Source organism: Hippocampus guttulatus, chromosome 14 (assembly GCF_054856545.1).
Source record: "Hippocampus guttulatus isolate MCC_2025c chromosome 14, RoL_Hgut_1.0, whole genome shotgun sequence".
NCBI lineage: Eukaryota > Metazoa > Chordata > Actinopteri > Syngnathiformes > Syngnathidae > Hippocampus > Hippocampus guttulatus.
Genome location: NC_141274.1, coordinates 6,737,970 through 6,764,566, shown reverse-complemented (window position 1 = coordinate 6,764,566; position 26,597 = coordinate 6,737,970). Strand labels below are relative to the sequence as shown.

Below are 26,597 nucleotides of genomic sequence, written 5' to 3'. Positions count from 1 at the left end.
AATTTAGAAGCATATGGCTGTTGCTTACAGTTAAGCGAGAACGTATAGTTGACCTACAGGCGTTCAAATAAAGCTTTTCAAATTAAGAGCGACATGCTATAGTGACTTGTTGCATGTCTCACCTGACCACGACGTCATAGTCATCGATACGTGAGCCCAGAGACTTGTTGGACAGGATACCGCCGTTGCCCACGATGATGCATTTTTTACAGTTGAGACTAAAATGTAGAAAGCAAGGATTAGCAGCCGAGATTAAATGAAAAGATCCGTCGTTTTTGAAGTGAGTAATTTACCTGTCCAATTCATCTCCTAGTCCAAAGTTTTTGGTGGTTGTTAAAATGCTGTCAATGATCCTTTCTGGGGAGGAAAGGGGGGGGGGGAAATCAATCATGAATACAAAAAACATTATAGCAACTGGGTCAGCAGATATAAAGCGTTCTCTCGTCTGCCTTGAAAGACTCAACAAAATGCCAACAGGACTTCACATACCACGACAGGTAGAGCATACTAGGTGGTCTCAAGCACAGCCGGAGCAGAGAACATCTCTCTCCGTTTATTCAATGAGCAGATAAGGAGTGACCAAATCAACCCTCAGAAATAGAGGGGGGGCCGAGTTCTTGAGAGAAGTGAACCGAGGAGACAATGATATGTAGGGTTCAGAAAGGTATGTGGGTCGATGTACTTTGTCGAAACGCTCCCTAAAAGCACGCGGGGAGGAATGCCGTTTTCAAACACGTGCGAGTTAAGTGGGCTGATATTGAGCTCATCTCCCTGCATGGCGAGAACCCCTGTGATAGCAGGGTGAGGCAAAAGGGAATGTTAAGTCAGAGCGAACACGCCGGCCATGTTTGACGGCATTCTGTGCAAGTGTCATGTTTTCAGCATGGCACGTTCAATGTATGGCCTCTCCTGCTGACCATGTTTAGGCCCCTCGCACCGATAAGTTCTTTTCATCAGTCATATCCGAAAGTCGATTAGAGTTGGGAAAAAAAAAAACCTAAAACAGTGGCACCTTGAGATACAAATTGAATTCATTCCATGACTGCACTTGTAACTCAAAGCAGTCTTATCTCAAATCATCTTTCTACATTGAAATTAATAAAAAAATACATTCCAGTCTATACTGATGTACCCCGTCATGACATTAAATAGAATATAAAGAACTGAACAGTTTTAGCCACATTTTTTTAAACTTCAATTTAATGGACATTGTGCTGCTCCTCCTGTTGTGCACGCCACCTCAGCATTTTTGCAAACATGCATACACAAGGCGACAGTCACAGCTTTTCCAACAAGCTGCAGAATGATTCGTTATTCTTTGCAGCGCATCAAGAATTGTGCAGTGGATATGGTATTCTGTCTACATTTGTTGTCCCACCCTTTGTGTTCAAATATCCATTGCTTAAAGGGTTCGTTAGCCCGTCGAAGGAATTTTGCGTTGTTTGTTTACTTGGGCAAGCAAAGTTATGCGGTTGTTTTCAATACACAACGTGCAGTTCTTTGCTTTGTTTAGTTCGACAGTAAACTTCAACTCAAAGCGGCAATAAACAGTATCATGCCTCTTTTTTTCAAGAAGAAGAATTGTTCACTATCTTCCAAACTGGTGCAGGTTGTTAAATGAGTTGAATTCACTGTCACCATACAGGCATCAAACGCCCGATGTTGTTTTGGTCACAAAAAAAGCATGAAGAAAGAATGGCTTTATTACGATAAAGGAATCCAGGGAGCCTCTCCAAAGTGTTTTCGACATTACACAACCCCTTTCACTAGCAAAATGATTAACCCGCTGACGGCAAGAAAGAAAAGCACCGCGGCGCCATTGTTTGGATGTGGTGTCGATGTCTGGCATCAAGCATCACCCTTGAGCAGCATAAACACATGCTTAAGGACCACACCTGGATCCAAGCAGGTCATCGTGACAAATCTCAACGGGTAAGATTCGCTTTCCACAGGGGATGACATGATAGCTATGATAATCGTTGCAAATACCCGACTGTAAACATTTCCGTCGAGTACGTGTCATGACACAGGCAGAGACGAATGGCCGCAACACGGCGCTTGAATGATAAAACGTTTTCATGGCAACAAAGAGGAGGAGTATTGGAAGTATCGGGCGACACGTAAAACACTGACTTCTTGCTCGAAGTACCGCGGCCTCAACAGTATAATACATCAAGACAGCAAAGTATTTTTGTGGGTCTTCTGATGCAACTCAAATGTTGACAACAAAAATCTCCCAAATGCTTTTTCAATAGTTATCCGTCCATTTGCGATTCAATTTTGTGGGTGAGCCGGACTATATTCGAGCCAAATGTGGGCTAGATGCAAAGTCAGAGTCAGTTCACTTAATTGCAGCGTGACATAACGCCACGGCTACCGTTAACATCGTACTCCGACAGCCAAAAACAGCAAGCGAGTGAGTGCATTCCATCTGGCTGCATCATCCAACAGCCGTAACACTGCAGAGCTTTAGGACAATTCATGAAATGCAGGTACTTCATTATGTAGGAACTGTTTATTTGAACATGTCATAAGGAGCATGCCCAGACGTTGCGTCAAAGTGCATACGGGTAAGTGGAGGTCACAGACACGACTGAGCCACATTACGAGTTATCATGTGCGCCCAGAACACAATATTTTCACATTTCAAATAGACGACATGAAAACGTTTCTCATCCTTGATTGAGTAAAGACAGCCATTTGAAATCCGGGCCCGTTTAATTGAACATAAAGCTGACATACTCACAGGAAGTTATTTATTCTGCGTGTGAATGAAAAGCAGCAGGTGACTATCGTAGGTTTGGTGCAACTTCTGCCATCAAATGGAACAGGACTTTGTTGATCTGCCCGTCACCTTATACGTCACTGGTTCACGATCGATGAACAGATATATAGAATACCGTATTTTCTGCAGTATAAGGCGCTTCGGACTATCAGGCGCACCTTGAGTGAATGTCCTATTTTAAAACTTTTTCAGATATTGGGTGCACCTCATTCTAAGGCGCATAGAATAGAAGCTACAATAGCGGCTGTGGTTGCGTTATGCATCCACTAGATGGAGCTACACTCAAGGGAATACAATACAATACAGCTTTAATTTATATAGAGCTTTCACAACCACTGCAGCTGTAACAAAGCGCTTTACAGACCTTTTTTTAAAAACGACATCCAAGAAATCAGAATATTGATCCATATATAAGGTGCATCGTATTATAGGGCCCACTGTCAGCTTTTGAGAAAATTGAATGTTTTTAAGGTGTGCCTTGTAGTATGGAAAACACAGTACATAGAAATTCTAAGCATAGAAAAACTGTTGAGAGTGCGTCTTTCGTTATATTGAAACTTAGGGATGTAACTATTCATCAAAAATCAATTAAAAATGCTTAATATATCGATTGAAATTTTGATCGCAAAAGAATTTTTAACTCATTCAGTACCAGCCACTTCTAGACCAAGTCTGAAAAGACATAAAAACGTCTTTGGGCGTGAATGAGTTAATGATAAAAGTCAACTCTATTGTAGATTTTCATGTTTAGTTCTGGCACTAACAAAGCACTGATAATACAAAAATGTAGTTAAACAGTCAAAATGATTGGTTCATTTTCAGGTTTTTATAAAGTTACAGTAAAAAAAGTCACTGCTTGATACAAGAACAAAATGCAGATGTTAACGTTAAAACCATATTCTGGTTATAAATTGAGTCATACATTTTGTTCAAAAAAATAAATGAATAAATAAAATCAAACTGGGCTAAAAATAAAAAATAAAAAAAAAATCAAACATCGAATCGAATCGGGGCTCAAGTGAATCGTTACAGGCGGCATGGTAGTCCAGTGGTTAGCACGCCGACTTCACAGTGCAGAGGTACCGGGTTCAATTCCAGCTCCGGCCTCCTGTGTGGAGTTTGCATGTTCTCCCCGGGCCTGCGTGGGTTTTCTCCGGGTGCTCCGGTTTCCTCCCACATTCCAAAAAAACATGCATGGCAGGCTGATTGGATGCTCTAAATTGTCCCTAGGTGTGAGTATGGGCGTGGATGGTTGTTCGTCTCTGTGTCCCCCGCCTACTGCCCGAAGACGGCTGGGATAGGCTCCAGCACCCCCCGCGACCCTAATGAGGATCAAGCGGTTCGGAAAATGAATGAATGAATGAATGAATGGTTACATCCCTATTGAAACTATGGCCGTGCGGCATACGTCCGCACCTGACAACCACGAAAGAGGGTAACCCGACTGCCATCGTGTTCCGCAGAGAAAAAAGAGAGGCCAGGTGTAAAGCTTACACAGAGAGTGCCCAACTGATAAGCACAGTGACATGCGTTTGTGGATTGCACAAAAAAAACTGAAAGAACACAAAGATTGCATTCATTGTACCAATGCTTCGAAGCACATAAAACCGAGGCCTGTAGAAAGTTTTGTCCTCTGAGCCAATGTCATCGTAAAGTGGCTTTGTGTCGGAAACGTTCCAGGCATTTCGCTCTCATTATCGGACTCGATTCAGTGATATCTAGATAGGCGGCGGATGAGGTCAACTCTTCTTTTGAACGCAAAGCGTATTTCAACTCAAAGTTCTCACTCAGATGGTTCAAAATAAAACAGCATCGACACTAAAAAGGGGAGTGAGATATCATCATCATCGGGGACCAGCTTTGGGAACAAACTATTCATGAACGATACAATAGCGGGCACAAAGGGAGGCCAAAAACAATGAATATTTCTTACCTTGTGTTTTGAATCCAAAAGGAGGCAAGTAATTGCTGACTTTTGTGAGACGTTTGAAGTTTTGGTCAAGAAACATGGGTACTGCTTTTGTGAACCTTTAAGTGAGACAAGGGAGGAAGGAAAAGCGCAGCGGATGAGTTAATTTGCTCCGATGAACCTGAATTTATTCCATCAAGAAACATCCTATCTGGATCGTTTACTTCACCGTGAATCAACCCAAACACACTTCGCCTCCTGTCTAAAAAGCACAATGAAAGCAAGCACATAATAGTAAAATAAAACAGACCTTGAGGCCAATGTTTTTAATTAACGACGTGACCTGTAAATTCCACGATCGCTTCTCTCTTAACCTGCGTGTCTGTATTTGTCCCTCGATGACAAATTGATGGTTTGGGGAGGGGGGACGGGGGGCTCAAAGGCAGCCATTTCCTGAGAGTCACACCCGAAATGAAAACTGCTAAGATACGGGTCACCTTTTTCATTGGAGCTGCAGGATGGATGTGTGTTTATTTGACCTGCCGCTGTTGTTGGGAAACCAGGGAAGGCAAGACACTCTTTTCAGATTTTAGAACAGATGGGGCGCCAAAACTTTTTTTGTTATTGTTTGTTTCAACATCTCAGTGACATTTACAAGTCATTTTGATGATTCCTGCTTAGTTTAGCATTTTTTTTTATTTTGTAGTGGGCAACACACCAACCCCAGTACCACTATTTGCACAGTCGTGGAAGGGAGGAACAGAAGGAGCACCGATTGAGCGCTACAAATGTATCTCCAGTAGTGTAAGATTGTTCCCAAACCGCAGATTGTCCAGCTGACTGATGCCCTGACAGGAAATCCTCCAAAAGACTTTCCATCATCGACACTGGCGCAAGCCCAGAGATTGTAGCGAGTGTATATGGCTAAGTAGAGCTCATACAGACACTACAGTGCAAGATTAGGAGTTGTCTTGAAGAAAACGAGAAGGCTGGGGGGGGTGGGGGGAGGGGGGGTCACAAGAACGACGATATTTGGAGCTCAGCGGCACAATAACCAAACATGGCAGAAATGAAGAGGAAAGCCTTGCAACTTCAACCTAGTCTCTTTTTCTAATCTGTCTTTAGATAGCGTCATTGCGCTCCGGCTTCAAACGGGCGAGCCCGAGAGGTCGATTAAGAGAGGACAAGCAGCAGCCCTCTTGACGTTTCCGGACAGCAGCGCATGCATGTGAGAATTTGGTCATAGCAAAACAAATGGGGAGGGTTTTCATGAACCCATCAGACCTGTAAATTAAACAGGACCCGTGCAAATCACTTATGCCAGACCAACAGTCTGTCACTGACAAGCAGACACAGAGGGCGAGGGGGGGGGGGGGGGGGGCACTTGTTGTGAAAAAGCGAGGGCTCCCAAAACAGCCAAGAGGCTACAACACATTGTCTTCATTTCCTTTGCAAAAGCCATCTCTCACTGGCAATATTTTCATAACCGTGTCACTTCAAGTTCAGTGGCAACACTTGATTAAGGGCTGCGGTCCAAACAGTTTGTGGTGAAACTGAAAGAAGTGGCAGGTGCGGAGAATTAATTGGACTGTAAAGGGCCAGAGCGTCAGAAGACAAACTTAGAGGAAACAACGGAAGATTAGAAGGCGAGGCCATGGACCCGCCGTCTATTGACGGTTATGTTTTTCTTCCCGAACAGCTGAACTATCCGCCACACCTATTTTCACAAAGCGCTGGAACATTTAGATTAATCTCACTGAAAAAAAATAATAACAACATTTGAAAATAGTCCTTTTATTATTTTTTTTCTAACCTTTCAAACAGAAGAGTATTCATTAAAATGTGTCGAACTGTGTTCGTTTAGCCCGAGACAAATGTAGACAGTGTGCGGGTTTAGACTAATTGTGCACATTGACCCATGTGCAGATGGGTTGAATGCAGTCATAATCAATGAGCTCCTGTCGGGGGTTCTGTGTGGTGCACAAATTTGATCTGAGACATGTGTGGCTGATTAGAGCAAGTCATTACCACGAAGGACATGTTAACACAATAGTGCTTTGTCTGTCTTGTTAAGCGAAGCTTTAATTTACCGGAAGCATTTCATCTGAAGGAGCAATTTACAACGTTTGAGTCGGTAGTTTATAAACACGGACAAGACATCTAATTCATATACCACTACTTTCTATTTCATATTTTATTTTAAAGACAATATTATTCAATAATATCACTCTGACTATGGCTGATTTTAAGTTAGAATGAAGTCAACTCACATTGTGGGGGGTCAGGCCCTGCTGCAAATAGCGAAAATCTGCAAACAGTTGACGCCTCTCCCTTAAAAGGAGTTTGTAATTGCACACAGAAGCCAAAAGCTCTTGTAATGAAGAGGCTCGTGAAGCAACAAAAATCTAGCTTATATATGCAACGGATGCGAGGTTGTGCTATGTGATTTTGTGTGAGTAAAGCCTCTCCCATCAGAGCCTTCAAAAAGGGTCCTGTGAGCTCAGTTGGAGGTTCCAGCCTTTAGCTCGGCTCCCAAATCTTTTTGCTCAGGGCAACATAGATCTAACTGTCATCCGCACAACAGTGGAACAAAATACTTGAATGCAGTGAAAACAGCAGGGGCCCCAAAATCGAACCCTGTGTAACACCATTAGGCAGAGCGGGACTCAGAGCAACCTAGGCTAACACAAAAAGTCCTGTCAGCCAAATAGGATCTAAACCACTCTGGAGTCCGACCACTAATGCCCACCGGGTGCTGCAAACAAGCTAGCAGAATGCTATGGTCCACCGTATCAAACGCTGCAGCTCAATCCAACAAAAATCGACGGTGACATTTCCCTGGAGGATCTGTCAAGCCCTTCATTATGCTATCCAAACGTAATAGGGGTGACAAGAGCAAGTGCACTAACCCTTAGTATTGGTAACAAATTGGAACCTATTAAGATGGGAGTCGGCCATTTCCGTGGTTACTGGAAAACCTCCTATATGATAATGGCACTTTCATAAGCAATTTGAGACTATCGCAGCAATTTTTGAAAGTAATGTAAAAAGTTTTTTTCATTTATTTAAAACAATTGTATTCTTGGAAGTGCATTTATTTCAAGGACAAACTGTTTTAATGGACAACTCCACCCCCCCCCCCCCCCCAATAGTCCACTGTATGTGAATGTTGGTCATACATTGGTGAAAAGTCCCAGAAAATATGCCGTTTATTAGCCTAGTGCCAAGAATCCTAGTGGGACTATGTCCTAAAGATCAAACTGCATGGGCAACATTAAGCCTCATCAAAGGAGCCAATGACATCACAGAAGGCCGTGAAGGTTTCTCTCGACTGTGTGGTTAGGGTACAAGGAGGCGGGTGATGAGTCATGGTACGATTGACAGGAAGTTGGTTGCTGCAGCTCACAGAGAAAGTCTGTGAAGATCCAAAATTTGATAGGAGAAAGATGGGGGACCTTGTATTCAAATGACAATGATTCTTTTGTGTCAAAGGAGGATCATGAGGACAACAGTCAAGTTTTGTGGTTGGGAACGAGATGATAGACCCATGACTGAAACTGGGGGGGATTGTACAGGAATGTGGGGGTTTCTCTGTTTCTATTTCAAAAGCCTTCAGGCACAGTTGGCTGTGAATGGCATCATACATGTGGGTATTCATATCTGCAAATTTTTGTTTTTTCCATCAATAAGCTAAAAATGAAAAATCTTGACATTTTAATCAAACTTCATACACATCGGTAGTGATCTGCGCATTTGATTTGAATAAAAGACAACTTTTGTGTTAAATGTGAAAAAAGGCAATCTCTCACTTTGGATAGATGCTTGTCATCTTGGCGCCCGCATAGCCCGGCTTGCACACGCCTTCACTGAGATTGCCATACTTGTACGCCAACTCCGGTGGCCTGTAAATAAAAAGAGCGGAAGCACAGATTCATCAGTCCTCCGGTGATCGACGATTATTAATTACGCTGACACGTTTCCAACCCTCAAAACCAAACTTGTCAAACAATCCACTTAAGTGATCCTTAGGAAGTTGAAGAATTCCAACAGGTCAACGTGCCAAACGCGCGGCAAGACAAAGCAGAGAAGCCTTGTGCAAATAATCACGATGGCAGTGCTAAAACTAATACCACCAGATTAACAGCAGAATCATAAATAACGATGGAGTCTGCGAATCGAGTTCAAATAAACAGGGAGAGAGAATTGACAAAAAGGAACAAAACCTCCGAATGTGGAGGTGGGGAGTTTGCATCAACTTGTTAAAGATACGGTAACGTCGGCTCTGTGGAGCCAGATAACTAAGTGTCATTATCAATAGGAGCTGCATGACACAACGAAAGCACGTGTTGGCAACTTGGATACTCAATGAATAAAAATATATATATATATATACTTACAAATTTGTGTCTAACTGTAGCAAAAAGCCCTGCTTGTCATACACTGCAAGAGAAAGACAAAAATAAAAGGTGGAAAATTATCTTTCATTCGTGTGGAGTGACACGTCACATTGGGTACGCATTGTCTACCAGCAGCGGTTGTAGTTGTAGACCAACAGCGTTTAAAAGGGATTAAGACGAACGAGCAAGGTTAGGGAGAAGCCAGCCAAAACAATCTGTTGAGTCTAAAAATAAAGTGAGGAAAAATGAAAAAGAGTTAGCGATCACCTATGGACAACCGAAGCGGCGGCCAATAGGTGCCTGCTATGTGTTGAGGGCAAAGCCCTTTCGAAGACATTGGAAAACAGAAATAACATGTACCATAAATAAAAAGGGTGTCCCAGAAAAAAATGTATTCACATTTTGAACCACTGAAATCCATTTTAGTTTCAAAATGAAACAGATTCTAAACTGATGATTACATTTCAAAGTGGTATCTGTTCTCCCCGACTCCAGGCATGCTCAACTCTGGGACTTTGTACTTCAACTACATTCATAAACTCACGGCAAAAATTTTGGGATAAGTCCCATTCGTTCAAAGATTTAAATTGTCAATACAGTTTCCAAATGGTTAAAATATTTAAATTCATTCAAAATGAATCAATTAATCAAGTGTGTGTACATTTTGCGGGACACCCTACATTTATGATGTCATGAAAATGGAGACATTAACTACAGAGGCATGGTCTCAAGCCTGCCGCACACCGAGCGAGGCAGCCAAAAGCAACTGAACTTGATTACCGTGAAAAATATATATAAATAATAATAATAATAATACAGTCGCCGACCCCATGCCGCACATTAGCTGATTGACCCTTGTACAGATGCCTATCAGGAAACAACATTTGGGCTTAGGTGAAGAAAACATGGTCAGATATTAACGTGTATGTCAAGGAAACTATATTGGACCCTGGAAAAAAGGAAGGAAATCCAAAATTTAGACCTGTCTAGCAAAAATAAAGGCCCGATATTGATATAACCAAGCTGGCGGTGGCCAGCTAGATGTCACTTCTACCCAGAAACTTTTTTTTGCTCTGAAAGCTCATGGGCATCTCTGTTGAGACTCCTAACGCTTTGCTTTTTAATTGTTTTTTCATCCACAGCTATCTAACCTAAGACGGCGGTTAAGTCAAGTTCAGTAGTGTTGCTTTGGTGTGCGGCCGGCTTTATATGACCACAATGTATCCCACCGGGCATCATCCAATTTATGATGATACTGCTTGTGCCACAAATAATCAGGTTCTTGAGAGTATCAGCTCAAACAAAACTGTTAGTCCTCAAATGTAATCAGGAATTTTATCGTCACAAATACCGCAAACACACAAGATTGATCCAAAATGATCCAACTAAAAGTTTCGCGTGGATATAAAATAAATCAATCAATAAATATGTGGTGGCGGACACCGCTGATAGACATCTGAAACCAATGCATCCCCCCCCCCCCCCCGGGATCCTACGGTGGGATACAACTCATGTGCAATCATATCATATGACCTAATACAACTTTCTCATGAGGCTGACAGCTCTAGAGGATATAATGCATGAATAAGATAAGCATTAGTGGGAAGTAGAAAGCACAGAGAGCATTACGCCTGTGGTTGTGGAGCTCGTCTTCACAGAGAAGCTGAAGGAGAAAGATAAAGACAAGCAAAAATGGGAAAGCATGACAGCTCATTAGGGAAGGATCCAAGCACTGCCGTGGAGGACGACGACGACATCTACCAAAACTACCAGAGGGACAAGTGTGAGTGTGGGCATTACACTGTGAAAATAAATAAAGCCGTAGTATTGGACAAAAGAAGGATCGTTGAAATCCAATACACTAAAACGCAGTCATACAGCAGACTGCATTTTACAGCTTCATAACCTAGCCAGCAGAGGGCAGTATTACATTACAATGCAACTCGGGGAATGGGAAGTCACAGGCACGGCACACACTGTACATTTCACTATTGGGATCGAATACCTAATCTCATAAAATCTTGAATAAAAGGTTAATCTCATCATGCGGGTATAGTTATAAACGTTTTGTGTGTGTGTGTGTGTTAGTGGATAATCAATTCAGCCGTGCCTCTTTCACGCGACTGACTTTTTCAATGAAGGCTCTTAATTTTTTTTTTTTTTTGATTGGGAGGAGAAGGAGGAGGATGGGGGAAAAATAATAAAATGAAAAAAGGTTCACTGGGCAGAACTGCTGATGTACCTGAGCCTACTATTTGTCCCACGGAGAGATCCGTTTCCAGCTCTGAAACACAAAAGGGTTAGTTAGCAGCATTTGAGGTCAATACTTGGCAGAGGCATTTTAACTTGAAATAACGCTTAGGGAACTCAGCAAGTGCGCGGGAAGGAGAAAGATGGATTAGTAGATTTATTCCCAAGAGACTGAATTGTAAATAGCCCATTATATATGCAAAGTCAGACGAAATGGAAACTGCCTTAAATCCACAAGCACACTCACTGTACTTTGGATATTATTGCAGCTTTGTGTTGAGCAATTCATGAAGATGGGAACGAACTAGGGCTGCCGAGGTTAGTCGATTAATCATGACGACGTCGACGACCGAAAGCGTTGACAATTAATTTAAATCGTCGACTCGTTGGGATTATTTTTGCAGTTATGTTTCATCTCTCCAAAACGGCATCTGTGGCTCCCGCCGCCCTGTCTTCAATTTTCTGTGCTTGAGTTGACGCACACGCGCAGTAGCGTTGATCCGGGCTAGTCGTGATGTCACTGGAAAAGTTATGCCTACTTCTCCCATAACTGTAGTATGCTAATACTATCATGGCTAAGCGTCATTGTACATCGAAAGCTTCATTTTTGTGGAGATTTTTTGTCCCCTCTCATTTAGTTCTTTGTTTTCTTGAACCCAAATTGACTCCGATGGTAGCAGTCTTGTAAATGTAAAAACAAAACTAATAAGGCATTTAAGGCCATTGACGTTAAAACACATTTTTACATGATGATATTTTGTATTCGTAACAGTAATTGGTGTATGTCTGTGTAACTATGCATAGTTTTTTTGTTCTATGTTTAAAGGCACCGAACAATTGTTATCAACGTTAAAGGCAGTACTTAACTAAAAAAAAAAAATAATCAAACATTGTATAAAATGAAATTGTATAAAATTGGCTGGAAACGGAATAAAAATGGAATGTACAACCATAATTTTATTCTTTATTAATTTTGACATACATTTTAAAAATTGAAGATGGAGGATAATGGTTTATATAGACAAGTTGCTTGCTGGTGCAGTATGCTGCGATTTGCAAAAAAAAAAAAAAAAAAACAATGCCTGAAGCATTGGCCACATCCGTAGTTTAACAGATCATTAATTGATGCACCTGAAATGAAACTATTAATACATGTCATCAGAATGTGGTTAATTTTTTCGTGTTTTTTAAAAATAAATAAATGACTTAGTTATTTTAGGGGGCTGACGATGTGATTTCATTAGTCGATTACTAAAATAATCGTTTGTGGCAGCCCTAGGACGAACACAGCCACTTTCGGTGAGAAAATGAAAAGGGAGATGAAATGTGCAAGGAGATGTTTGAGTTATTCAATTAGCAGTGATTTATATTCCATGAAAATCAACCACCACCACCAAGCAGCCCATAGGTAGACTGTCACCTAAGATTCAAATGGGCGGCCCCAGGCCCACTACCTGCAATTCGATTCACTTCATTGTCGTTAGTGAGGACTACGGCTGCCACTTCAGCACCAATTTCTGAAAACAAAAAGGGGGTTAAGATACTGAAAAACAATCACGATGTGAGAAACCAAAGCCATAGAAAGCTTTTTACACATTAAAGACAACACGGACCGAAAAAGTCACAGAGGCGGCAAATGGGGACAGAGTGAAAATATTTTCTCAATCGGGGTGCCTTCAGGGAAGAGAAAAGTAAGGGTGACGCAAAGGCCCGCGCACACAGCACGCAGCTGAATGCGATCCAAGTGGACCTGGTGGAAGGGGCGGGGTTGCGGGGACAAAACAACAATACAGGTGGCGACTTTGCACACCAATCGACTGAGCGCTGGACATCTACAGGCGCGCAGCAACGGAAAAATGGTGACGCTATTTTAAAAAAAATTCTAATACATACTGTAAATCCTAAATAACTTATTGGTATCAAAAGATTTAATCAATACACACACTTCTGCCGTCAACAACAACTGAGGGGGAAAAAATAATAAAAAATATAAAAATATATAATAATCATAATTTAAAAAAAATAAAAAATTGCCTAACCTGGCCAGCACTAAAAGGATCAAAGAAAAATAATCAATGGGAAAAACCAAGATGGCTAACAGGGATTAATAACAGCACTAGAAATCCAACCAAAAGAAAATCAAATGTTGAAAAAGCTGCATCTACATCTTAATCCATCAAAGGAACTGGAGAAACCTTTGCATGCACAATTCCAACTGTTCAACGTTTCAATACATTTCGGCCAACTTGCTGTTCTCGAACAAGAAGCTGAATGGCAAAATGTATCAAACTGGTGTTTGAACCATGAAAGGACCAAAAAAAAAAAAGTCCTCTTAATTAAGCTGTTCACACTTTTGAAAACTCCGACCAATTAAGCAACAGTACTTTGTCATTGTGCGGCTTCAAACCGGATGTTTTCAGAGGGGAGGAAGTGGCCACTGAGCTTCAAGTGTCAAAAAGTGTCATCGGCAGCAGGTTGCAACAAAGACAAAGAAAGACTTTGACTTTGAAAGACAAAGAAGAATTTTAATTTTTAAAAAAAAAACGTTTTTAAAATTATAACTCACGGCCTTTTACACTGAAAACGATTTCAGTGTATATAAGCGGAAACATTTACAAACACTGCCACATGACGTAGTGCATTTTAAAATTCACCTTGTCATGTCAAACTAAAGTAAACTCCTGATCTGAATTGATATGATTGCAAATGTACCCATTCCGGGACTAACGAAAAAGCAGGAGCGAGAAATTAAAACATTTTACGGATCATGAACGAGCACATTTGATTGCCGATCAAAATCTACAGGCAGTCTGTCTGCATGAATTCGAAAACAGTTTGCTTGAAAATAAATAAGTTTGCCCCTCCTCCTCACCCCAACACTATAGCTGTGGCGACCATCTGGCCGGATCTGCATAAAAGCAGCTGGTTGAGTACATCTTAATCATTGCCAACAATGTTTAGGAGGTCAGCATTAACTGCAAACGCGTCTGTATGGATTACAGATCGGATGGATTTCCATAGCCCCGCCGCCAGATGAAAAAATGACGCAACATCCCACTCGCTCCGACAATCTGTTGAGTGACATGACAGCATTCTGATGAAGAGGACATCATCCTCTATAAGGAGGATCAAAGCCAGTCTTTTTGAAAGCCAATGTACTGTAGCTTGTCTTTGCTTTTAAGTCACTGTCATTGTCATTCCAAACGGACCAAGATAAACCAAACAATGTACCAGAGCCCTGAAAAGTATGGAGCACGCCACGTCAACCTGAGCTCGGACATGATGTCGTAAAGCTTATAGTATATTTATTTAGTACAGTTCAGTTGGGTTGAAGTTTTAATTTCAGTGCAGCCGCATGTAACCTTTTTAAACTGTTTTCAAACAATTCATTAGGGGCAATTTTAATTCACGTCGCGTGCGATACATTTATGTTTGTGTAAATTCTCGATCTAGGTCATCCAGGTTGAATCACAAGCAAAGGGACTGTTGTGTGTTAAATTTTCGGGGGGGTTTCGCGGTTATGCTATCAGGGTTAAAAATAAAAAATTTTAAAGGCCATAAAAATAAAAAGTATAGCCAAAATACTACAAATGACCATTGGGTGGAACAAAAATGCAACACTATCAGATCAGCGCATGCAAGAAAATCATCTTTGTCACACACAAATAGCGCCTTGAATTCGTCTTCGCACGCGAAACATCTTTAACTTGTACTTAGCAGTCATGTGGAGTAAAGCAGTAAAGGAGCAAACATTCCTCAATAATCCTAAAACAAATCCAAAAATAGTTTAGCCAGAAAATACATAAATAAAATAAAAATCATGTCCTATTGAAAAACTTGAACCCAATAAGATGTAAAGAATGTTACTTTAGACTGGAGAGGATGAAAGAAAAAGACATTCAAGGCAAAATAAAAGATGACGTCGTTCAAGAGAAATCTTGTAGCGCCCTCTGCTGGTATGTGACAGCAGTTTCAGGAAGTAGACAGGCAATTTCAGTTTCAGTTTCAGGACACATTGCCAACCAAATAAGACTATGTGACCGTTAGCAAGCTACTCGGCTGTATCAATCAAAATTTTCAAGACAATGTGTTCATTTACATGACAACAGCACTGTGGTGAGTAAGACACAGAGCTTTAAAAAAAATAAATAAATAAGTTTCATACAGTGGAAGCACATGATAACGCCGGCGTCATTGTTCAAAGGTAGACACCGAATGGAGCACCTTTTCGAAAACAGAGCAGCACATTCAGCAGAATGGCAGGACCACTGCACTATTGTTGCGCGTGTGCCGCTCAATCACAATACAAATCGAAACAACTATTCCTACACACACCTCCTTGTTTGAAGCAGTTGAGAATCAAAGTCTCCTTCCACCAGCGGGTGAGAGACGTCATCATCGCGGCATGCAAGATGTCACACACGTCCGCGACAAGCTACGTTTGGGCGTAGACAAGAAGCCGTCGTGTCCGCTGACGAATAGAGATTTGTTCAGTTGTCCTGTCACACCCAGATCCGCTTCAATTCCAAAGGCCGACTCGCCAAATACGCTTCAGCGCTGTGCATCAACTCTCTCTCTCTGCCTCCCTCCCTCCCCCCGCTCATTCTCAGCCATCCATCCAGCCGCACCAACGCAAACTGCTCAGCAGCGCCAACCTCTCCACTGAACAAAACGGGGGGGGTGAAAAAAAAAACACTGCCCAACATCGGGCGCAAAAATCAGCTCAAAATATTCATAAATAAATCATCGGTTTTTGATGCATTGCCGCCTGAGGGAATCGAAGTTCACTGGCAATCAATGTTGGTTTTCATCCTTGCTGCTTACCATGCAGTTATTTCTCCAGATGCTCTGAACCTTTTCATATGACGGACCGCAGATGTTGAAAATCCCTAAAATCCTTGCAATTGTACGTTGAGGAATATTGTCTTATGTTCTAAGTCTTTGACAATATGAATAAAATTCAGAAAGGAAAAGCAGAATTAGGGCTGAATCTTAGAATTGCAAAGTGTCCGTCTGTGGTGACTCTTAACCTACGAGACACCCGTTTAGGGAGAAATTCTATTCTATTTTTAAAGTGGAAATCTCAAGAATTAATGTCCTGCCGATCGATCGTTAAAGAAGTCAAAACAACCTCAAAATTGTTGTCATTCTTGCACAACTTATTTGGATGGCGTGAGCGTTTTTAACATGCCGGTGATGGACAGGCCAAAGAAAACGTGCACAAGGTACTCCTCTCATCTCACGTTTTCCTCGCAACATCCACTACACTGTGGGGGAACAAACACACCAAATCAAATGAAGAAACAAAAACAGTAATGGGCCGATGGAAGTTTATGGAATAAAAACCAGACATGATTGTGAGCAATCAGCACAAAGCGGAAAACAGAAATGTTAAATGTTAAACAAGAGGAAAAAAATAAAACAAAAGGAAATGTTTCAAAGCTTCATTGGCGATGAATAGGTTAGATTGTGACTTACGCGGCTTCTGGCCCCATACGTTCAGATGTAACTTCCCCGATGAGTAGTAAATAAAGCCAAGGACCAGCATGGGGCACAGGACAAACAGAAGCTTGTGTGTGGGCTTCATGGTCTTCAGACATGGCACTATCCAGGTCATCACCTGCATGACAAGAGCACAGCGGGGACATTTCATTTCCATATGCAACGCTCGACGGGGGGAAGCTGGTTCTTTTTCCATGTTGTTGCCTTTTCCAGCAAGCAAGTCCTTCCCAAAATGGCGAGGGCTCTTATCAACTTGTTCCAATCAGATAACTTGACAAATCTTGTTCAGCATAGATGGCACACACAAAATCTTTACCAAGTTCTGGATTATTCTGCTTCGTCTATCCCGCCGTGACGTCTCCGTTGTTCATCTTGTTGACATTAGTGGCCTTCATTGTGACGCTTTGAAGATGGGTTGAGATCTGGGATGACCTTTCTTACGATGGCTGTTCATGATTGCATCTCCGAAAGTTAAGACAGGGGTTGCTTTGTCCAACAATTTTACAATTGTTTAGAATTTATGATTTAGAACAAGTTTACAATCACTACGTCTTTATGGATCTCGTGTGAGCACTGAAGGTTCAGAAAGAGGGATATGACTAGCACGAAGTGCACTTGCTAGCATTGACTCCATCACTGCTACAGCGCCCTCTCTGGTGTGGGTGGCAAGAAACACCCAAAAGTAGAGAAATAATCCACACAAAAATGACAATGTGGCAGTTGCAGTATTCATTTTTAGTTTTTGCGTTCTGTAAGTATTGGGAGATATTTTTCACCCTCCACATAGATTTTTCTTTGTTTTAACGCTGCATCTTTTATTAACCTTTGGCTCGGAATAACAGTCCGATAGAAAATTGAATTACATATTGTTCAATTCTAAACAAACTGTCCAAATAGCCACATTCTTCTTCAGCTGTTTCCGGTTTACTGACACTTCCTTAGCAGTGCTTTTAGTCAGTTGTCTAAATCTATTTTTATTGTCAGAAGCTTCAAAATGAACTAATACTTCCAATGACACACAGAAATAATTGTAAATAATTGAGTGGACTTGAGATCAAACAATATAATACACAAATTATGACCAACCAGCCAGCATCCGATATCAACTCTGACCAATTTAAACATACAGCTTCCTTTTTCAGGTTCGAACGTTTAGTCTCTGAGATTTAAAATGTCTTAAACGTCATCTTTAGTACATAAAATAAGAAGAGCAAAATGCCCCACCTCATTTCCCTCACGATATGAAACCATACACATTGGACCGCATTTCCTTTGATATTATTTTCAGCTCTTCTGATAAAAGGACTTGAAACACTGCTGTGCATAACAGGAACAGTGCATTTAAAGTTTAAAAACAGTTTAAATTTTAAACTGTTTTTACTTTTGAAAAAAAACTACTGTTATCATTGAGAGGTTTGTTTAAAATCATTCAAATACTTCTCTAACAGTTGATGATTTATAAATGATGTCGACTATAAAAATCAGATTAACCATTTGGATTATTATTTGGAATGCAGTAGATGTTGCAATTTGACAAAATATTGCACAATCTAATGTGTTGAAAATGGCTTGCACTCTTAGACAATGCAATAAAAATGGTTGCGTAAACGTGTTATTTTTGGGCTCTTCTGAGGTATGAGGAGTCCACCCGACGCCAGCGATTGTCATATTTCATATGTGTATCTATTTGACACTCAGGCACCATTCAAGAAAATAAATAACCTAAAAGTATCTGCCCGGTATCACACTACAGTAGTTACTTTTTTAAAACCATATTATTCTAAATTGGCAATACTCTTACTTGAGTACATGTTTGGGATACTTTGCCCACCTCCGTCAATAAAAATCCAATTTAACTTCCCAAACTTTAAAGAAAAGCCAGAGCTGTTAGCTAAACAAACATAACGGAACTTTGCGGTACCAACTCTCCACGTCAGCCAAGCTGCGCACATACGTCGGCTACCGGAAAATAGTACATTAGCGTTTTTCCACGCTCCTAATAAACGAGCTAAAACGCCAAGTCGTGAAATTGCGTGTTGTGGTTTGTTTTTTGCCGGGGATGTCAGGCAGCGTTTTCACCAGCGAAAATGTTCAAACACTAGCTTGGCTATGCTAACGGGGAACATTTAGCCTCCGTGTTAAGTCGCCAGGCCTGCGGTAACAGCACGCCACTGGTCGGCTAAATGTGGCTGGAACGTTCCGCTCGTTGACGTAAAGGTACAGCAAGAAGCGAAATAATGTGAGGAATTTGGACGTTATCAGAAACAAACGAGAAGAGGATGTATTTTAGCAGTACACATTTGGGAAGGACAGCCGCAATATGACCAGATTTCCCCAATTAGTCTCGCGCAGAGAGAGGCACGGTTGGCGTTTATCGGGGGGGAAAAAGAAAAGAAAGAAAAGGGAAAAACAGCAAAGATGTACCTTATATTCTCACAGGGTCTCTTGCTTCAACCCCAATCCTAATTGCCGTAATGGATGGGGTAATAAAAGAAGCGTGTTCTTGCTCTCCTCCAGGCCATGACGGTGAAACCCGAGAAAGTAACCCTAGGGCTCCGGACGCACAAGAAGAGGAAAAGTGCCTGCTTCCACCGTTCAAGCGTGCATACATCAAGACATCAATTTTTGTTGAGGGATGGTGGGGGAATGAAGCTCGTCCTCCACCCAGGGTAGCGGGAAGACTGTCACCGTTGGTCACATGAGGCGTCTCGGTAAATGAGGAGTTACCACAACCACCTCCTCCTCCTCTTGTTTCTTTTCCCGATCTCGTCCCTTTCGTTCTCCTCATCCAATAAATGCGCCTCTTCGCCGGGGAGGGGGGCTCACATGGTGCGACCCTCTGCAAGTCAGCTGCTCGCATCGAGGTCGCTTGAGCCCTTTCGCACCCACTCCGCGTCCCATGATAAACTTGCAACTCGTGTTGAAAAAACGGATTTAAAAAAAAGCCCAAAGCGATAATGTATTTTGTTTGATGAGCAGCACCCTCCCCAGCAAGGTCATTTTAGTAAACGAAAACTAACGGAATAACCAAAACTACAAATGGGGGGAAAATATTTAACCAACTAAAATAGAAAGGAGAATGTTTTTTAAAAAGTAGCTGAAACTACATTTACGTTTATAAAATAAACTACAATTACAGCAAAAAGCGTTTTTCGTTTTTGGCAATTCGTTAAATGCACGAGCCTTTGGGGTTGATTTTAAATGTATTTATTTGGACATTGCCGCATGGCTGTGAGCCTGAACAAGAGAAGGTCGAACAGTTGTTGGGAGTTGTAGTCCTAATGTGTGTTGTACAGACGTTACGTCATCAAACAGCAGCCCCCACCCAAAAAAACCAGCCACCACATGACGTCACTCATAGGAGACGAGGTTGCGTGCGGTTTCGGCCCGAATGGCTTATTAAGATCTCTCTGTCTCACTCTCTGATCTTTATCTCTATATCATATATCTTCTTTCTCTCACTACCTACCCTTTATCCATTTCTATGTTTCTATCTCCCTCTATCAGTTTCTATATCCATCCCTCATCTATTTATACCTCTAATTATCCATCTATGTATCTGGTTTTCTATCTGTCAATCATCGATCTATTTATTTAGCGCAGGGGTGTCAAACTTATTTTTGCTGTGGGCCACATCGTAGTTGTGGTGTCTTTCCGAGAGCTGTTATGACTGAACCCAAATAATATATGATTGTCTCATATTAAATTTACACAACAAATTGATGAATAGTTTGCAGATCAGAGGCCAGCAAAACTGTTTCAACATTCTTATATTCCAACATTTTTCTTAAAAGTGAAGACAATTTGTAATTTTGGTAAGCGGGCGAGAAACATAAAGCACGCACAGAAAGGCAATCATCAGTTAATTTTTGGTGGGGATTTTGCCTCTGTGTAATATTAGCTCATCTTGCGCAGCATCATGTAAGAGGAGCACTCAAATGCTTGCGTCAGCTGCCTCTTTCTGTATTTTCCCAGAAGTGGGTGTTGTACACTGACAATGAGGACATCAAGATATGCTATTAACACGAGGTCTCTGTGGTTTGCCTCTGTAGTCGATTTGAGTGGCTTGTAACAAAGCTGGCTGTAACAAGATGTGCACATCGGTGTTTGGCGACTCCGGATGTTGCTGGGCCTGGTGGCCTCCGTGTGCCTTTCGGGTTAAAAAGCCAAATATGTTTGAAGGAGGGATTGAGTTGGTGCAGACACTGGCAGAGGGGTGGGAAACGTGGGGGTAGGGACACTGCCTCCCCTGATATCTGTATAGACCAACACCCTCGACCCCCACAGGTGCCAGGCGTGATAATTGACTTTGGGATGTTTTCCGATTCTTTTCCACATTTCTCACTGTTCTCCGTGGATAACATAAAATGTACTTTTATCTGTGTTTTCTGAAGAGTTTTGGGGTTTGGTTAAAAAAAAAAAAAAAGTTTGAATATTAAATGAACCATCTACATTGTGACACCTTTTGTCCGTTGGGGCATTTTACGGTATCGTATGGCAGATTCCTCCGCAGACGCAAATCCATACTGCTATTTCTCACACCTCCTCAAATGACTCGGTTAACTCAGTTGAATTCATATTAATGTCATCATTCACAAGGCCTCCGCACCCTACATTAGCAGTTTTCAGGGAGAGGACCAAGTTACAAGAGTGCATTGGGACCGCGAAGATAGCCGGCAGTCTTCCACTTTTGCCACGCAGAATGTGTGTGTGTGTGTGTGTGTGTGTGTGTGTGTGTGGCAGGCTAGCAAGCTGATCTATAAATATTCAATCAAGAAGGAAACACAATCTGCTTAGCCACTGTTCTCCCTTTGGGGGGGGGACAGTCCATCAGCAGGAGAACAAACAGCACATGCAAACACTGATGTACTGCATATACACAACAGTGGTGGGATGTAATAACAAAAAAAAACTGTGTTACTGGAGGTATTTCTACTTGCTTGAGTATTATTATTATATTTTACATTTTTGATTCAGACATTTGAAAACAGATGCCTGTACTTTTGACCACGTCAAAATAGACTTTTCTAAAGAAGACAACACATAAAAAAAAAATTGGGACTAGATATAAGAGTCTTATGGAGCAAAAAGTTGGCAGCAAAGCACTACTTTGGTCTAAAAGAAACTCCTCAACTCTCTTCAACATAGTTCCTTGGCACCAAGGTATCATAAGATGGCATCAAAGCACCGCTTCGTCGTAGTTCCTTGGCCTCGGAATGTGACAAGATGAAGCCAAAGCACTACATTTATCTAAATGAAGCTCCTCAACTCAACATACAGTAGCTCCTTGACACTGTTTGACGGTGATGCACATTTAAGGTTGCATCTGATTGGTCAAGGTTAGACAAAAGCAGACACTTTGCGATACACATATTGCATGTGCCAAAATAAAGATATTTTTTCATTATCTTCAGAGTCTGTACTTTTTTTACATCTCCTATAAGTGAGCCAGTAAACTGTACGTCCTCTCAACATGTCTTGAAGTACAAAGATACATGGCTTGCTTCACGAGGAACTGTTCGAGACGCGGAAAGTACTGTTTGTTTGTGTTTTCTATTGTCTTTGCTCAACGGACATCCGACATCAAGATGCCGAAAGAAGGCCGTGTCTTTAAGTCTGTCAGGATCAATACGGGGAGATTTAAGTTGATTGTGCTCTGTGCCATCCTCTTATTACTACTAGAAGCCATTTAGGAACATTTTGAACAGCAAAATTGTTTTTCAAACCTTCGCGTAAACTTTTTTCCCCAAATGTGAGGTTGGTATTCCGGATCGTCACAGAAACATTTCTCGACAGACGGCATATGGCGAGCCACAGCCAAGGCAAACTTCCTGATCTTGGTAGTCCAAAGCGTGTGCACGCACTGGTTTATTATGACTAAACACTCATCTGACGCGGTGCCAGTTTGTTTGGCTCTCGCTCTCAAACAGGACTTAATTCACATGACAACCTGAAATCTAGGATGTGGGTACAACACTCCCCCACCATTGTGTGAGCACATCTAAATTCGCACAATCTCTCGGCTATGTGCGTCACTTTTGTTTTCTTATAAATTGAGTGTCAAGATTCAAAGCACAAGATTCTGCTGTCAAAGATTCACCAGCAAATCTGGGGGGAAAAAAATGTTTCGCTGTGTAGGAAAGATTCCAGGTTGTTCTGATGTAAGACGAAACCAAAAATAAATAACTTGGAATTTTCTTTTCAATATTCGCATTTTTTAAAAATCCTGTCAAGAGGGAAAGTAAAAGTAATTGAAATGTGGCAGCAAAAGTGTACACACCCTCTTATAACTTGAATGTGGATATACAGTGCCCACTCCGTTTAAAAAAGATTTATCTTGGGTCTTTTTTATGAGTATCATTATTTTTTTGGTACATCAAAAACCTGGAATTTGAACAGGGGTGTACAGACTTTTTACATTCACCGTATGGACTTGCAAGAATCTTCCCACGTGTTCTAGGTTTGGTCAGGTCCCTAAATTGTGAATCTGAGTGTGAAATATCTACGTTTTAAAAAAAAAAAAGAAGAAAAGTTGATCAAAAAACATTACCCAATCAGAAAAAATGCCATTCTTCCATGTACTATGGATGACGATGCTCTATTTCTAGAGCGAGATTTTTTTTCTTTGTTTTGCGCACACTCGTCGAGACAAGTTGCTGCATGAATAACAGGAAACGCACTCTTCCTCAGTGAAACACGATCGTCTCAAGGGCAGATGAACCGATTCTGAAATCTAACACCTGTCAGAGGGTAACAGTAGCCTTGCTGCGTACGGCTGCTTAGTCCAGGTCAAAGTTTTGTTGAGGGGACTCACAATCATTACCACGGCACAGGAACATCCCCCCACCCCCCACCCCCCATGTCAATTTAGTGTACATAAACTGTAACGTGCGTCGCTCTCAACCTCGCAATCAATGGCGAGTCGTGCGTTTGTTACTTGGGCTGCCCTGATCAAACCATGGGTCATCTACAAAAAAAAAATGCAATTAGAGTTGTTACAGTTAGCTTGAAAAAGTAGCTGCGTTACTTAAGTGATTAATTGACTCTGAAAGTAACTTAGTTATGTAACTATCACTGATGACAACACTCCAAGAAAATCTGAATTTAATTATTATTAATTCTCCATCTTAGCCGATTAATAGTTCTTACATGTCATTCATTCAGTTGAAAAAAAATGTATAATAATAATAATAATAAAAAATTCACCGAGAGTGCATGTGGCCAAGACTCTATTACTTCCACTAACAACCCAGGCTACACTTAGCTCCTCCCGACTGACATACAAAACTCTTCTATCATGATGTATCACTTCAGCAATACTTCTTCGACACCAATTACTACCGTATTTTCCGCACTATAAGGCGCACCTTGAATGAGTGGCCTATTTTAAAACAGTTTTCTTATACAGGGCGCATCGCATTATAAGGCGCATAGAATAGAAGCTACAATAGCGGCTAAGGTTGCGTTGTTACTAGATGGAGCTATGCTAAAGGGTATACAATACACCTTTATTTATATCGCACTGTCACAACCGCTGTAGCAGTAACAAAGCGCTTTTCAGAACATTTAAAATACTACGTCCAATAAATCAGAATATTGATCCATTTTTAAGGCGCAACGCATTATAAGGCGCACTGGCGGCTTTTGAGAAAATTGAATGTTTTTAGGTGTGCTTTATAGCGCAGAAAATACGGTACTTTCCTATTATCCAGCGCTCTCTGTGCCATCTAATGGCATAACAAAAGTGAATTTTAACGAAGTGATATTTAATAGGCTCTATGAGGGGGGTCCTTGGAAAAATGTTCAGGGACAATACCTCCTCAAACTGCAAGTGACATTGTGTATACTACAACAGTACTCTCATCCCATTTCCTGTTGCTACCACCTCATTATGCGGCGGACAGCAGAAACGTAAACCGAAGAGTGCCCCCCCAAGGGCTTTGGGTCTTCATCACATGACAGATGGAGCCCACAATCATTGGAGCTATCTTGCATATCTGCAAGAATGCAATCGGCCGTGGCAGAAAAAAAAAAAAAAAAAAAAGCATCACAACGATATTAAAGCCATATTAAAAAAGGCACTAATGGTTTATTGTGATGCAGTGACGATGATGACCCAAATCTTTGATCTTAAGCTTCCTGCTGCTGCTGCTGCTGTGCTTCGCAGGTCACGGAATTTTCCCTGGCTGGCTCCAAGGGATTAGGAATGTTAACTACTTGAGTAAATGTCAGCTATTTCTGCAAGGAGATCACCGGACTGAGCCTTGCATGAGTATTATATTTACTTGGAGTGCAGAATTTGTCTCCAAAATCTGTCTGGTTTTTTTTGGGGGGGTGGGCAAATATCAAGGTGATAAAAGACATTTGAAATCGGCATCAAAAATACATTAGGGGACATATAAAGCCATCTCTGGTGAAAATTTATGGTTGACTAGTGTCACTATTACTTACGCGTTTTAACCGTTCCGTGCCTTCTTCTGTCATTGATTGCTGGAAACAGAGAGGACATGTTAACTCATTGACTCTTACTGGTTGACTTGAGTGTGCGGTCGTACAGTGAACTCGCCGGACTTCTCTTATTTAGACATGCAACTCCAAATAAGTCACAGAACATTGATTTGAGGTAAGGTCTCATTCAACATGGTCAATAAAATCACCCAAGACAGTTTTGTCAGCTAGCTTTGCCGTGCAAAAAGAATGTTTAATTTGGGAATGTTTGGGCTCAACAATGTGCCTGCCAAGATACAGTATCACCGGGGTTACAGATAAAGTCCCCAAACAAAAACAGGAATTATTTTGGAGCCAACAGGAATCAAAGTCATTCAGAGTGCCTCAAGTCTGCTTCCTGGCCCGTCGCTGTGACGATTGTCTTTGATTGGTTTTATTTATTTTTTGATTAATTGAATTAGACTCATAATTTGAACATTCAGAGGGCATATGATTGCTCCTTATCTTACACATCCATTCTAAAACAAAATCATCATTTTTACTTCCTCATACTGAAAATATTGCAGAATCAGCAAAGGCGTGTCACAATAAGGCAGCCACTTTCCTGATTTACTTTCGAAGATTGCCGTCCTCTCATGTTATCTCTTCAACTCACAACACGAGTCCAAATTCACGTTGAAGGTATTTTATTTTGTTCTGTTGTTCCAAATGTTTAGCTTTTGCATCACCAACCTTCTGTCGCGCTACAAATGTAAGACCAGGGGTGTCAAACTCTTTTTCACCGAGGGCCACATCAGGAAAAGGGCCAGATGTAACTTCTAACTTATAACTGTAACTTAATATCAATGAATGCAATGTAAAATAGATGTAACTACTCCTTAATGTAATTTGTTGCTTTTCTTCAACGCTAGCTTTAGCGTACTTAGCTCCGTGTTTGGTGTCAACATGCCGGCGCAGATTATACTCTTTGACAACTGACACAGTTTCTGAACATAAAATACAAACCGTTCGTTTTCCTTGTGAAGCACAAACACGTCTTCTCCTTGGCATCCACTCTTCTTACCCTTGATATTTTGGGATCATTATTTTCTCCTGACTCACGAATATTGATGTGGAAACATCGTCACGCGTCGTTGTGAGTCACAAAGTGGACAGGCGTTGTGAGAAATGTAGTTTTTGGTCAAAGCATAATTTGAAATTATTTTTGGACATTCAGGCTTTTCAAGCTCTTGGGAGGCCACATAAAATGACCTTGGGGGGCACATCTGGCCCGCGGGCCTGGAGTTTGACATTAGTTAGAGAGTCT

General features: G+C 41.3%; 1 protein-coding gene across 5 annotated transcripts in view; it reads right to left on the bottom strand.

Annotated features, from left to right (window-relative positions):
• The window catches only part of st3gal3b (ST3 beta-galactoside alpha-2,3-sialyltransferase 3b), a 42,990-nt gene extending 20,295 nt beyond the window's left edge, over positions 1–22,695 (bottom strand). Inside the window, exons 1-9 of one of the 5 annotated variants that reach the window (XM_086128333.1) lie at positions 22,570–22,695; positions 16,820–16,961; positions 12,796–12,858; positions 11,334–11,375; positions 9,092–9,134; positions 8,504–8,596; positions 4,719–4,813; positions 294–357; positions 123–218 (exon numbers count right to left, since the gene is read on the bottom strand). In XM_086128333.1, the coding sequence (XP_085984459.1) occupies positions 123–218; positions 294–357; positions 4,719–4,813; positions 8,504–8,596; positions 9,092–9,134; positions 11,334–11,375; positions 12,796–12,858; positions 16,820–16,958 (635 nt within the window). In that variant the 5' untranslated portion in view covers positions 16,959–16,961; positions 22,570–22,695. Of the gene's footprint in view, positions 1–122; positions 219–293; positions 358–4,718; positions 4,814–8,503; positions 8,597–9,091; positions 9,135–11,333; positions 11,376–12,795; positions 12,859–15,676; positions 15,813–16,819; positions 16,962–19,267; positions 19,724–22,569 lie in introns of those variants that run through there. The other 4 variants (XM_086128336.1, XM_086128332.1, XM_086128335.1 and 1 more) reach the window with 4 other exon arrangements.
• Positions 22,696–26,597: the final 3,902 nt, after the last annotated feature.